We start from the raw sequence: 14,952 nt of genomic DNA on the forward strand, positions 1-14,952 counted from the left end.
AAAGCGTCTGACGCGGTGCCCCATTGCAGTCTGTTAACGAAGGTTCGAACGCACCGAATAGATTCTCAGATATGTGAGTGGCCAGAAGACTTCTTAAGTAATAGCAGCCGGCACGGTGTCCTGAGGAAGACAGGACTACAAAAATTCTGAATAAGTCTTGCACTTGGGCGGCTCCGATGATCCTCTCAGCTCGGCACCCGAAGCAACCGCCCATAGTATCACGTACGATATCTTGGCGGACCCGACCCATGAGCTGTCCACCAGCCAGGCGCCCGGTGGGTTCGGCAATCCGCAGGCGCAAGACGCTTCCGCCGCGGCGCGCCTCACCTGCGAATTCCGTGCGGAGTGTCGCGGGCGCGCGCCGAACGCCGCTATTGGCGGGCGGCGGGGCGCGGTGGAGGGGCAGCGCGGCGCGCCATTGGCTGGCCGCGGCCGGGCCGGGGCGCCGGCTCCCCGCCTGCGCGCGCCGCCCCAGTCGCCGTCGTGATGCCGCGGCGAGTGGGTACCGAGGGACAGCCGACGTCTCGCCCTCAGTAAGGCACTGGTCGCCGCGCGGACGACTGCTCGCGCGCGCCACGCTGTCTGTCGCCTACCTGCTCTTCTGTCCTGCCTTGTCGTCGCGATGCGCTCGCCGCCGCTGCTGCTGCTACTCCCGCACCTGCTGCTGCTGCTGTCGTCCTGGGCGGCAGCGGCGGTGCACCACGACTCCTACCTCGACCTGTTCGCGGCTCAGCAGGGTGCGCCCCAGGACCCCTGCTACGACGAGCACCGGCCGCGCCGCTGCATCCCCGACTTCGTGAACGCGGCGTTCGGCGCGCCGGTGCACGCGTCGAGCACTTGCGGCGTGTCGGCGCCGGTGCGCTACTGCGACGCCGACGGCGCGTGCCGCGTGTGCGACCAGGCCAAGGCGCGCCTCCGCCACCCGGCCGCCTACCTCACCGACCTCAACAACCCCAACAACGTCACCTGCTGGCGCTCCGAGCCGTCGCACCCGCCGGCCGGCTCCGCAGGCGACAACGTCACGCTGACGCTCTCGCTGGGCAAGAAGTACGAGATCACGTACGTGAGCCTGCAGTTCTGCCCGCGCGCCGCCAAGCCCGACTCGCTGGCCATCTACAAGAGCGTCGACTACGGCAAGACGTGGCAGCCCTTCCAGTTCTACTCGGGCCAGTGCCGCAAGGTGTACGGCCGGCCCAACCGGGCGACCATCACGCGCGCCAACGAGCAGGAGGCGCTGTGCACCGACGCGCACCGCTTCGGCGACGGCCTGCCCGGGGGCGGCGGAGGCGGCGCCGGGGGCGGCGGCGGCCTGGGGGCGTCGCGCATCGCCTTCAGCACGCTCGAAGGCCGGCCCAGCGCCGCCGACTTCGACAACAGCCCGGTGCTGCAGGACTGGGTCACCGCCACAGACATCAAGGTCAGTCCGGCGCGCCAAGCCACGCCGCGTTGTTTGACAGCGCTGGGCGCGCTAGTTCGCTTGGCCCTGCCGTGCGCGACCACTCGATAACTGCTAGACTTTAACGACACTCATTCTCATTAGGAGAACAGTTTAGCTTGAGCTGGATAGAGATGGTAGTACAAGAAATACGCGGTGTTCGTATCTAAACGCGCGTTTTCAAAATAGTTCCCCCTCCTCCCAGCACCGAAATCGTGTCTACGGTGAAAGACTGAACTACTGGACGGTGACGACTATGAATGAGTCACAGATCTGTGATAATTGATTGAAGCCCGCATCTCGTGGTCGTGCGGTAGCGTTCTCGCTTCCCATGCCCGGGTTCCCGGGTTCGATTCCCGGCGGGGTTAGGGATTTTCTCTGCCTCGTGATGGCTGGGTGTTGTGTGCTGTCCTTAGGTTAGTTAGGTTTAAGTAGTTCTAAGTTCTAGGGGACTTATGACCACAGGAGTTGAGTCCCATAGTGCTCAGAGCCATTTGAGCCAATTGATTGAACTATAGCATGGGTCCAAATTTTTAAGCACTTTCCCTTGCAAATAACTAAAACTGCAAGTCACATTCAGAAAGGCTGGTATTAAATAAGACAAATTTTCGGCGAGTATTCTGATGACTAGCATGTGATGTAAATATCCCCCTTCCCCCAGCCCGCTGCAAACTTAGTTATCGTCACTGACTAATCTGTAGCGACGTAGCCCGAGGTGTACGTTATGCTGCAAAGTGGTACCATGATGAAAAAGACCGTTTCAGCTGTATGACAAATGTTATCACGGGTTAGACTTCCATCCGGGTCGTGGATTTTCTCCGCCCTGGGACTGGATGTTTGTGGTGTCCTCGTCACTTCATCATCATTCGGGAAATTGGCGAACTTGCACTGTGTACGTTGTACGGGCGCTGATAACTACGAAGTTGTGCGACCAAGAAACCAATCACCACCACCACCAAACATTTATTTATAATCCAACTAGTTGCGCGACATTAGACCATATCTTCAGGAATGAATGTTTATTTAATTATTTATTTCAAACGATAACCAGTAGAAGACTCGACATTCTTTGTCCCTTGTGATAAAAAAGTTCAACCGCGAAACTAAGTTATACAGTTGTCATGGTGCAGTTCTACAGCTGTGGATCTCCACAATACAAAAATTGCTCAAAGGTGATAATTTAGTTGAGCGATGGCCAAACAAACGAATTTGAATGCCAAATGGAGATTGTGCTGACAGATAGGTCTATAGCGCAGTCATAGTTCAACGTTCGCTCACACTTCATCGTAAAAACTAAAATTGCAAGATAAATTCAGAAAACCTGTTATATAATGGACAAGTCTCAGACGAATATTTCGATGCGTGCTATGTACATTTCAGTTAACAACTAAGAACAACGCAGGGAGGCGGGGACAGTACGCGTAACTCTTACTCCATTTGCACGGGCTAAATTTTGAGATAGTTCGTTGTTGCAATGCCCAAAAATAGCTCTTACTTATGTGTTAATGGCCCGGCCACATTATTGCAAGAAAGGTGATTATCTAACAAGGGGAGGCCACGGCGTTCTCATCACTGATTGACGTCGAACTTTACGCTTTCGGTAGTCCGTTAAGACAATATAATGTGCAAGTAGAAAGGCGTACTACTTAGGCGATTTCGAGAAAATCGCACGAGAAGTCTTTCGCCTCGAATAAAAATTGTTTTGCGACTCCGAGCATGAGATGGCAGCGGTCATGTGGTTAGCGTTAAAGTTCCGCAATCGGTGGATCGCTGGATCGAGTCCCGCCCATATTTTTGTTTTTTAGATGTGTCTTTCTTCAGCATTGGTCTCATTTCATATATATGACATTTGAAACCTAGTATAATGAAAATACACGTACATTTGAATGAACTTTTGTTAGATTTCCAATGTTATTTTGCTGTTTTCGGCGTTTTCAGAAAAAACGTGATGCATTCGGTCGTTTACTTGTCCATAATTACAAGTATAATAGTCGTTGCAGCAATTAGAATCGGTAAACAATCAAATACCATCGGAAATGCAATAAAATGTCGTGCAAATACATGTATTTTTTTTATTACGACACTTATAAAATATGACCAGTGTTGGAAAAAAATGTACATTTGAAATCTAAGTTCAGGAAGACGCAGTCCATCGAGCCACCGATTATGGAACTCGAGCGCTAACCGCTTAACAGCTCCCCATCTCGTGCTCAGTGGCAACGCACTGGTACATGTTTGACGCTTAAAACTTCTCTTGCGGTTCTCTCGATATTGCCTAAGTAGTACGCCTTACTGTTTGTACATTACGTTGTCGTAATTGACTGCTAAAAACGTACGGAGTCTGAAGTAAAACCATGATCTGACCATCGTGGCCAGCCATTGTAAGTTTTGCAGTTGTGCACGTGGGCTGGACGATATTTCAGGTGACTGAGCCGTACGCGTTTCTAGCTTTGTAAATGCTTCCGTCCCACCTTTTGCACCAAGGTACTTTGCTACTATTACTGTATGCGCTCAAGATTTGGAATCAGAATACTGCAGCTATGTAGATGGTTCATCCTCAGCGTGAGTCTTTTCTGCGTCTACTCATTAAATTTTGGAATTGATCAGCGTTGACTTATATGCACATGCTTACTGTCACGAAGTCTGTCGCGTTACTAGAAACTTCGATGATCCACTGCGCCTACACAAAAAATAGTCACGAAAGAAACACGGGAAAGCTTGTGACATTGCAGCTTCAGCTAATTATAAAAGACGTGCAATGGTGCTATAGCTTTTGGTTGAATATGTTCAGTATTTAAGGATACTAAGGCGCAGTACTAAAGGCTTTTTCGTAAAATAGTAGTACAACGTTATTTAAAACTTGCATAAATGATTTTCGTTCTTTCACGCAGGCGTTACAAATTTCTGGCAAGAACACGTATATCGACGAACGATGCACTTTTACCGAAACGTCAAACATCTGTGTGAATCACTGGTAGCCAAAAGCCTCGTTATCGCTAATCGATTTAAGGCGTCTACAGTGCCGCATATTAGATAGGTCTTTGCAGCCTTTCATTTAATGTCATGTACAAAAGAAATTAAAAAACGTGTTCAGACATTCTGAAAACGACAATTATCTAGCCTCATTTTAAAATTCTGCATTATTTTTCTTTGCATTTTTTAGAAATGAAGTTGAAAAAGTAAAACACCCGCGCACCCACTTCCACCTGCTGGCTTTCGTCTATTTTCCGCCGCACTACCGTGGAAAGTTAACTCTTCTGGCCTGGAACTGCGTTGCTGCACTTACTGTCCAGCGGTGTTGCCCAACATGAGGCAACATCTCGTGTTGCACGAAATGCTGATGTCCAGTTCAAATGGTTGTGAGCACTGTGGGACTTAACTTCTGAGGTCGTCAGTCCCCTAGAACTTAGAACTACTTAAACCCAACTAACCTAAGGACATCACACACATCCGTGCCCGAGGCAGGATTCTAACCTGCGACCGTAGCGGTCGCGCGGTTCCAGACTGAAGCGCCTAGAACCGCTCGGCCACAACGGCCGCTCTGATGTCCAACTGTGCAGGGATATATTTTGAGAATTTATTTTGGCCGCATAAACGCACCGTTTTGGACAAACCCAACAACATTCATTATACATATTTCCTATAGCCCACACGAGCGAAGTGTCCCTAGTACTAGGGAAATGTGTTCTGTTGTGTTTTGGAAGGAAACATGGAATTCGACATTTCTGTGCATGGCACCGCGTTATATTGTATAAAACTACTGCTGGAGAAGACCAACGCTTCGGCCACGGTCGCAGCGGCCTTCTTCTTGGTCTAGCTACGCAGTGTCCCTTATATTTTGTTATTACTGTTCACTGCGCATGCTATTACATCATAATGTTAAAATGATAGCTCATTTCATTGGTCACTTAAGGAAGAAGGAGAGAACTTTATTTTAATAGGTTACTGCGGTGGAGGGAGAGCGTAACCTTTGTTGGCTATTGGCTCCCGTATTATGTACCATTATGGGTGGTCACCGGCGAATGAGAAGTTGGCTCCTGTTGGAACCTCTAATTGTTCCTGTACTCAAGAAAGAGGAAGCTATAGATTGGCCTCTACACTGTCTAATCAAAGGTGTCCCGACACCTAATAGTGGATGCTAGTATAGTATGTGTCCTCCGCCTTTATGACAGCTTGAACTCTGCTAGGGACATTCTCAGTGACGGGTGTGGGTGTCTGCGGAAGAATGACAGCTCATTGTTCTTCCAGAGGTGAAATCAGATAAGGCAGTGACGTTTGATTCTGGGATCTGGAACGAAGCCAGCGGTCGAACTCATCCCATAGGTGTTTCTTGAGGTTCAGGTCGGGGCTCTGCTAAGACCAGTCAATTCCAGAAAGGCTACTGAAAAAGTACCATTGCCTCACAGGTGATGGTTTATGGCAGAAGAGTAAATCGTCATACTGATACAGTCATCATCTACCAACTGTTCCTCTGTTGTATCCTGTACACAGTGCTCTAAAATATTGATATCCTTCCGCATTTAGCTTTTTCGTATGCGCAGTGATGGGGAACACACCCTAACAACCCAAATACCGTAATATCAGCTCCTCCAAACTTCACTGTTGGACTACACATGCTGCCAGGGAACGATTTCCAGGTATTCGTCAAACGCAAAGCCTACCATGGAATTGCCATAGGTTACAAATCATTAGTTTCTAGTCATCCACTGTCATGTGGTGTCGCTCTTTACGCCATCTCAAGAGTCAGTATTGACTGCAGGAATCAGAAACGCGTGGCTTATAAGGAACTGCTCGACCGTTGTATTACATTCCTTTTGAAACTGTCATTGTGATGGCTGGACTGCTCGTCGCACTTTGGAACTAACGAGTGACTGATTTCACGTCATACTCAACGGTCCCTGTCCGCCTGATATTGGTCTAGTTGTTCCTTCGCATTTCCACTTCACAATCACGTCATCAACAGTTGATTTGGGTTGAAATATCCCTGATGGAACTGTTAGATTACAGTCAATAAATAGACCACGTTCGAAGTCAGTCTCTCATAACTCCACTCAGCTATTACGGCTTTTCTACTAAAATCACAATACCCCATACCCCTCTTTGACACTGGTTGGTTCGCCTCTCGTGATATCTAATGGTCAATCCCGCTTTACACAGCGCTGAAATGAAATGAGCGCATGGCGTTGTTGGCCTGGAGGCCGCATGTGGGGAAGTTCGGTCGCCGAGTGCAAGTCTTATTCCAGCCGACGCCACATTGGGCGACCTGCGTGCCGGTGATGAGGAAGAAATGATAACACAACACCCAGTCTACGAGCGGAGAAAATCTACTTGGCCTGGAATCGAACTCTGGCCCGCTGCACGGGAGGCAAGCACGTTACCACCCAGCCAAGCAGGCGGACTACACAGCCGTGTCTGGGTACTATTGATCAAATGGCCTATATAACTTTAAAGTAAACTTCTCGACCCTGGCACAGTGAGGGAACATATAGAGATAATATTATTATATTAAATCGAACGATTACGAGAAATCGGTAGTAGAAAGGGCGAATTGAAAACTTTAATTTTTGGGAAAATTGCGGGAAAATAAAACGCGGTATACGAGGGTCTAGGCGATAAACTCTTTGGAAGAAAGCCGTCGACGATTACGCGAAAACATGTTGAGTAAGTTTAGAAATTTGTATGCGAGAGGGACAGGACAACAAGTCTCGCACCTTATTTTAGGCATCATGACAGGTTATGGAACGTGGCGCGGGATACACACATTCATATTTGTGTTCCTCTACTCCCGAAAGCCTACGTCAGGGAAAGACTAATTCTTCTACTAAGTATTCCCCATCATACACTGATTCCTCAGAGAAATACGTAGATATATCGTCAGGAACATTCTTCACATGACGAGAAATAAGAAGTTAGACCCACTCCCCCTGTATTCAAAAATGCACTTCTCCCGTTTGACTCTCTTTTCACTCAGTGTAGCTATAAACAGCAATGCGAAAGTCGTTAACACATCATAGTGTAAAAGTAAATCCTTCTATAAAGTCGCCGATTTTCTCTATTATTTTATTCCATAATTTTCTTATTACCTCGTTACATTTGTATTTCTAATATCCTGTTACCGTTCATGTTCAAATTAAGAAGTTTGCGTTATTCAGTTGAACTGTTTGGTTAATTAACTTGACGTAATATTTGTTACGCCATACAGGAATCAAGAAATTCGCTTACTTTATTACGTTCAGGGAGGACTTCTTTCAGAGCATTAGGGATGCTGTTCGTTTCTGTCGTTCCACTAGGCTTGTTTTGGTACATTTGAATTACTTGCACCAGTTTCAAAATGTGCTGTTGGGCGTACATACAACGTTGTGAATTTGCATTGGAAGCTTCGATTCAGACTGTACGTTACGGAAAGGAACATAGAAACATTCCACAATGCTTCTGAAATGGCGACGTTCACAAAGGCAGTCAAGACGTTGGAACTGAACGTCGCCGTCGGGGTTTCCCACGAAGAAAGTTTTGACACTGACGTCCTCTGGCAGCATCGAAGGTTGAGCTATTCTGGCCACTCTCCATGTTATGGCGGTGAACTTCTCGCTTTTGGTTCATCTCAGTCACTGTTTCATCGTGTGGTCGTTTTCACGACATATTCCGATGGTAACAAGATTGTATTTTTCCTGTTCGTGTGGTCCCTCAACCGTGACCAAATACCGGGAAACTAAAAATGAGTTAGGTTTTACAATTCAAGATAATGTAGAAATAGATAAAAGGTTTTATAACAAAAATAGATTCAACAGGCTAAATGTCAGCTATTTAGAGGAACAAAGTGTTTTCGAAGTTATTTGGCAATTAGAAAGAAAAGACGCAAAGAACAAAGTAGAAACGGCGTAATATATTGCCATTTAAATATTTTTAGTATGTTTACATGCATATATTTTCTCACGCAAATAAATATCGACGATCTGAAATGTTTAGATGGGACTTTCCCTACTCTTTCAGTTTCTAGCAAATACCTAAAGTTTGTCAAAGGCACCCGTTAAGAGTTTTCCATTGGTCAGTAATAAACCCTATTCCGCCTTCTTGTGAGGACTACCCCTTCTTAACCCCACTTTGAGCCGACAGGACAGCACAGCACTGAACGACATGCCGGTGCCGCGCGGGATTAGCCGAGCGGTCTCAGGCGCTGCAGTCATAGACTGTGCGGCTGGTCCCGGCAGAGGTTAGAGTCCTCCCTCGGGCATGGATGTGTGTATTTGTCCTTAGGATAATTTAGGTTAAGTAGTGTGTAAACTTAGGGACGATGACCTTAGCAGTTAAGTCCCATAAGATTTCACGCACATTTGAACATTTGACATGCCGTTACGTTGACGTCCCGGCTGGTGTGAACACCCCACCGTTTAACGGTGACATTTTCTTCCGTGATTTGTGAGTAAGCCGAAGATACGAGGTGTTCAAAAAGTCTCTCCGCAGTGCCGTATGATTTTTCGCCTGCCTGGGTTACTTCCCTTCAAGCGGACTCTCCCAATATTTCACTGTTTCGTTTATCTCTGCCACCGTCAGTAGTATCGTTGGTGTGTGTCGTTACGTGTTGAGTTGAACGTGTAAGTTTAGTTCCTTTGTTCATTTGCTTCGTTTTTGTTACTGATAAGATGCTAACCATTGAAGAATGTGTGTATTTAGTCGAACAAGTGTTCAAAGCTGGCGGTAAAAACGAAGTTCCAGTTCGTCAAACATTTAATTCAGTTTTCCCTGAGACAACACTCCCACATCGCGAGACTGTGCGAGATCTGAAGAACAAATTTCGAAGTAAGAGTTCAGTGACAGATGCACCGAGAAGTGGTCGTACTAGCGTTTTGTCCGAGGATAAACTACTTGACATTTCCGATAAAATGTCCGTGAGTCCGAACAAGTCAGTAAGAAAACTTGCCCAGAAAATCGATGTTAGTGTTGGAACGGCCCTCACAGTTGTAAGGAAAAAAATTAGAACTTTTCCCATACAAAGTGGCAGTCGTGCAAGAACTGAAAAATACTGATCATGGCAAGAGACTACATTATTGTCAGTGGTTCAAAAATTTCGTTCAACAAAATGGAAGGGATATTCTTAACGAAAGCCTTTTCACTGATGTGTGATTTCGTTTATCCGGGTACGTGAATTCAAAAAATTCTCGTATATGGAGTTTTGCAAATCCATTGTGTATTCATGAGGAACCACTTCATTCTGTGAAAATAGGAGTTTGGATTGCAATTTCTAGACATCGGATTGTTGGTGCCCTATTTTGTTTTCAACGAAACAATAAACGCACAACGATACTGCAGTGATATTCTGTACCCATTCATAGGAGAAATTGTGTTGAGTGAAATACTGAACGGTTATTTTCAACAAGATGGTGCAACTCCGGATACAGCTTGCGTTTCAATGTCACTGCTTGCTGATGTTTTTGGTGATGGCATAATTTCACAGGGACTTTAGTCTCCACGATCGCCTGACCTAACACCACCTGACTTTTTCTTCTGGGGTGCAGCGAAAGCAACTGTCTATAAAAACCGTCCAAAATCCATCGACGAATTGAAAACTGCAATATCCACTTTCACTGCATCTGTTACAGAAGAAATGTTGCAGCTTGTGTTTGGAAACATGATTAGAGGAATTGAATTGGGTATTCAACAACAGGGGGGACACTTTCAGCATTTAATGTGAAAATTTGTAAGTAAAAATGAACATTCAATGAATTAATAACTTGTATTTCACTGAATTTCATTTCGGTATATTCACTGCGGCATACGTCACGCGCGGCTTACAAACATACAGCACTCCGGAGAGACTTTTTGGACGCCCCATATAATAATAATAATAGTAATAATAATAATAATAATAGTAATAATAATAATACACAGAATTACCTCTCACCTGACAAACCTCCACATTCTGCTGCTAAACACCTCACTGGGCTGTCGATGTATCCGGGAATGCACTATTTTAACCCATTTTTACCTCAGTTTTGCATTCTTTATGGAGTCACATTTTATGTACGTACAGGTTTTTTTTTCCTAAGAATTCCTGTTGGTTCGGAACAACACCTATACACGTTGTTAACATAAGAAAAGCTAATTTTCTTATGTTAACAACGTGTATAGGTGTTGTTCTCGATTTTTAATCTTGCAGATGCGCCTGAAGATAGGATATAGGTCCTGAAACCTGGATACGCTTTCCTTTTTAGAAATAAATAATTTTTCCAACTGTAACGGATTTTATTATTAATGATGAATTCCTATCTGGTTTGAAAGCGATTGTCATTTGACGAGGCTGGACAGTCGTTTCCTGTTACTGTCGATTATGATTCTTTTACTGTCACTGTTCTTACGGCGTGTTACACGTCTGGGAGTGCTACACCTTTCCCTGTAGAGAGGTCGGCATCGATCAACCAAAAGTTCGGACAGCTTCATTCTCGGCGTGAACCTGGGCACATCCAAACATGACAGCGCCTTTACGTCATTGTCACGTCTCCATGTCTACCTCACTTAACGAGCCGATTCCGTAAAACTGATGGCCACCTACACGTCAGTTCACTGCCACGAACCATCCAGAGTGACCACCAGTGTGCTCTTATAACGGGGTCTGTAGTCCGCTGAGGTTGATTAGTTACTAAAACAAGCAGACTCGTTTCTCTTTTTGCCAGTCGTTTAATCTGAATTGAACTCTTAACTTCGTTACGACGATAACTACTACTGAAATCGAAATATGTTACAGAAGTTGGTGTTTTTTTTTTCCCATATCTCCTCCTAAACCACTGGATCGATTTCAGCCAAAGATCCCGTACTGTCAGGCAACAATCGCTTTGGGGGTAAGAACCAGATACCTATCATAGTTCAGGAGATGTGACGTCATAAAGATTGAGGTGCATGCAAAATTGTCGCATTGTGCATGAATTGTGATTTAACCTCTGCTACTTCGCTTTACCAGAGTCGACTCAACTTCAGGATATTGACACCTGGCAGCGCTTTTGGTAACTTGCAACGTCGAAGCGCAAACGACTATAGGTGGAAACGGTACTTTTGAATTCTGAAGAGGCGTTGCTACAGAAACATTTACAAAATCGCGTTATAGATAAGCGAAACAGCTGCTGCCAACGTACAGAAACTGTCCGGGACCAAGTTTCATAATTTCAAAAAATTTTCAGGAATGTATGGAAATGAATTTTTTTATACTTACTTACAAACAGTTCATTTTTTGTTTTCGTTTCTAATAGAAAATTGGCGAAACGAATACCCGGGCAATTCCGGGTTGCCCATCTAGTGTACGATAAATAACAAATACAGAAATTCAGAATTGTGAAAATTTTTACTGATGTTTCTGTGCTGATTTTACTGTGCGTTTTGGCTTCCGTAGGAGAAGTAATTTTATCATCAGCGTATTTTCAAAATTTAGTCTTCTCTTGGAATTAAACTACCAAGCCACACACGACTCATGTGTGGAAAACGACGTCTATCCTCGCATATAATTTTGAATCTCTTGTGCAAACAAGACTGTTTTCACGATTTTTTTGGTGTACAACAGTAGGAAAAGGACGAATAGTCGTGCGTTGTTTTGCCTGAAGTGTAGCTGTAGGCTAACTTGCGACTGATCCATCGCTTATGATAAGTCAATGAATGAAACTGGACTACTCAAGTGTAGTAAATTACCAGCATACTGTTGATATCTGCAGAAAGAGAACTTCATTCAGATTTTGTTTTAGTAAGGTATGACTTTTGTGTTGAGAACACTAATAATATTTGTTGATTCTTATTAGATTATTGGTTATTTGATTGTACTGTTCAGACATCAGTAGACTAAACAGACCACACAACTGAAAAACACGTCTAAAACAACTAAAAATTTTATCTACCGATATTCTCCAGGTACAAGGGGCGTTCAAAAAGAAACGAGCCGGAGGCATAATTACAGAAACCAGTACCCGTATGTTAAAAGTATTGACCCTGGCTGTTAAGATACTTGTCCCACCGTTACAAAGGCGGTGAATGGCTGTCTCATAAAATTCCCTGGGCTGCAGTGTTAACCAGTTCCGCACCTACAGCTGGGCGTCGTCGTCGGAGTTGAATCGTTTGTCTCTCAGAGCCTTTTTAAGGGGACCAAAAATGGCGTAATCACAGGGAGAGAGGTCTGGACTGTATGAAGGGTGTCAGAGAACCTCCTATTGCCGCGAGTGTGTTGGCCGTATGAGGCTTTGCATTGTCGTGGAGCAGAACGACCCCATGGGTGAGATTGCCTGGTCGTTGTAATTTGATCTCTTGGCGAAGGGTGGTCAAGGTTCGCGAGCAGTGCTGGGCAGTCACCATTGTCCCGTGCTGCAGGATGTGAATCAGAAGGGGGCCATCTTGGTCAAAGAAGAACGTCAACATAACCTTTCCTGCATTCGTGTGGAGGGCCTTGGCTTTTTTTTGGTGGTGGTGGTGGTGGTGGTGGTGGTGGTGGTGACCGTGGATGCTTTGTTGGAGACTCTGTCGTTTTGATTCTGGTTCGAAGTGATGACACCATGACTCATCTCCAACCACCACTCGTGCCAGGAACGCATTCCCTTCCCGACCATAGCGCTGCAGATGAGCAAGAGAGTGGACCATTCGACATCAGGAAACATGTCGAACGGTCCACTGTCTTGCTCATCTGACTGAAGACTGTGGGGCACACATTGGGCACACACTTTCCGCATGCGCAGTCATTCCTTCATAATGGTGTGAACACTTCTGCCGGCCAGGGTGGCCGAGCGGTTCTAGCCACTACAGTCTGGAACCGGGCGACCGCTACGGCCGTAGGTTCGAATCCTGCCTCGGGCATGGGTGTGTGTGATGTCCTTAGGTTAGTTAGGTGTAAGTAGTTCTAAGTCCTAGGGGACTGATGACCTCAGATGTTAAGTCCCATAATGCTCAAAGCCATTTGAACCATTTTTTTTAACACTTCCGACGCTCAGTCCGACCACGGTGGCTATGGCTTTCACTGTCACTCGGCGGTCCTGGGTAATGAGTGCATTCACCAGCTGGACGATGTCATCGGTAATGCAGTGCGGTGCTCCAGACCGAGCATCATCAGCTAACGACACCCGTCCTTCCCTGTAGCGATTGTACCACGCCTTGATCCTTCTAAGGGATATGCAGTGTTCGTCGTATACTTGTGACATTCGTCGATGAATGTCTGTTCCTCTCACTCCTTCCACTGTCAGAAAACGAACAACACCTCGTTGCTCTTCTTTTGACGCCTCCATGTCACTGTTCGCAATGCGACTGGCAGTGATGGACGATTGATGCGTGCTGCTTCTACCTCTGTATAGTCACGTGACGTGCATGGGTGCCATGCTCTGGTCGGAACCACACCTCGTTACACATGCCACGACATTACCCTCCTGTCACCGGTTTGCGCATTTCAGACTCCGGGTCGTTTCTCTTTGAAACCCCCCTTATATAATATAAAGAATAACAAATATCACTTGAAACCATTTCCTGTCATCTTACCGATATGCTCCATGAGAAATGGGGCAATATTCGGCGAATAAGGTCACTGCGATGAATGGATGCATTATGAAGCTTGAGAAGAGTGATAATATCAAAACATTTTATTTAATTAGTTCCAAATTAGCAACAAAGGCTGTTCATGTTCAGCCTGCCTGGAGCACGATAGCTGTGCCTGGTAAATGCACGTTTGTCGAAGTGTGCCACGCTACGAAAAGAAAACGTACATATGAGCCACTTCAAACGATCACAGGCAATGTAGCCCATGTACAAAAACTCTACCCGTTCTTTGTCTGGACTTGGTGCCGTTTAAATAAAACGTACAAATATCTGATGCTACGACGTCTGAGCGGATTGCCAATCGCACTGTATCGTGTCCGAATGCAGTTATGGTTTCGACATGAAATATAAATATAAATATAGTATACGTAAATTGCTGGTGGAGGGGGAGAAACGAAATCAAAGGAATTAGTCACGCCAGTTGCCTCGGGACATCACGCGGAATCAAAAAATGGCTCTGAGCACTACGGGACTCAACTGCTGAGGTCATTAGTCCCCTAGAACTTAGAACTAGTTAAACCTAACTAACCTAAGGACATCACAAACATCCATGCCCGAGGCAGGATTCGAACCTGCGACGTAGCGGTCTTGCGGTTCCAGACTGCAGCGCCTTTAACCGCACGGCCACTTCGGCCGGCTTACGCGGAATCAGTGGCGACGAGTGAAAAAGTGTACCGCACTGGGATTCGAACCTGGGACCTCCTGCTTACTACCCAGTTCCGTTAACCACTGCGCCATCCGGGGCACAGCGTCATCGCTTCAGTGAGAGTCCGCACGCTTAACTGCCGACCAACATTGCCACCGAGCGCCACCTATCCGCAGTGCCTGTACTTGTCCTCGATGCTCGCGACTCGGAGATTCCCGCAGAAGGTCGGACGTACTTGATCAACCGCACTGAAGTAGTGGATCCATAGCCCATCTAGGAACACATCAGGAAAGTTTCTGCATCACCCCGGTTCCCAGAACTC

General features: G+C 46.1%; 1 protein-coding gene across 1 annotated transcript in view; it reads left to right on the top strand.

The window, feature by feature from the left end:
• Window positions 1–491: 491 nt before the first annotated feature.
• Window positions 492–14,952, top strand: part of LOC124606433 (netrin-1-like) — a 170,761-nt gene continuing 156,300 nt past the window's right edge. The window contains exon 1 of the mRNA XM_047138415.1: window positions 492–1,417. Within this exon, the coding sequence (XP_046994371.1) occupies window positions 623–1,417 (795 nt within the window). The 5' untranslated portion in view covers window positions 492–622. The remainder of the gene's footprint in view (window positions 1,418–14,952) is intronic.

Source organism: Schistocerca americana, chromosome 3, assembly GCF_021461395.2.
Source record: "Schistocerca americana isolate TAMUIC-IGC-003095 chromosome 3, iqSchAmer2.1, whole genome shotgun sequence".
Classification (NCBI taxonomy): Eukaryota; Metazoa; Arthropoda; class Insecta; order Orthoptera; family Acrididae; genus Schistocerca; species Schistocerca americana.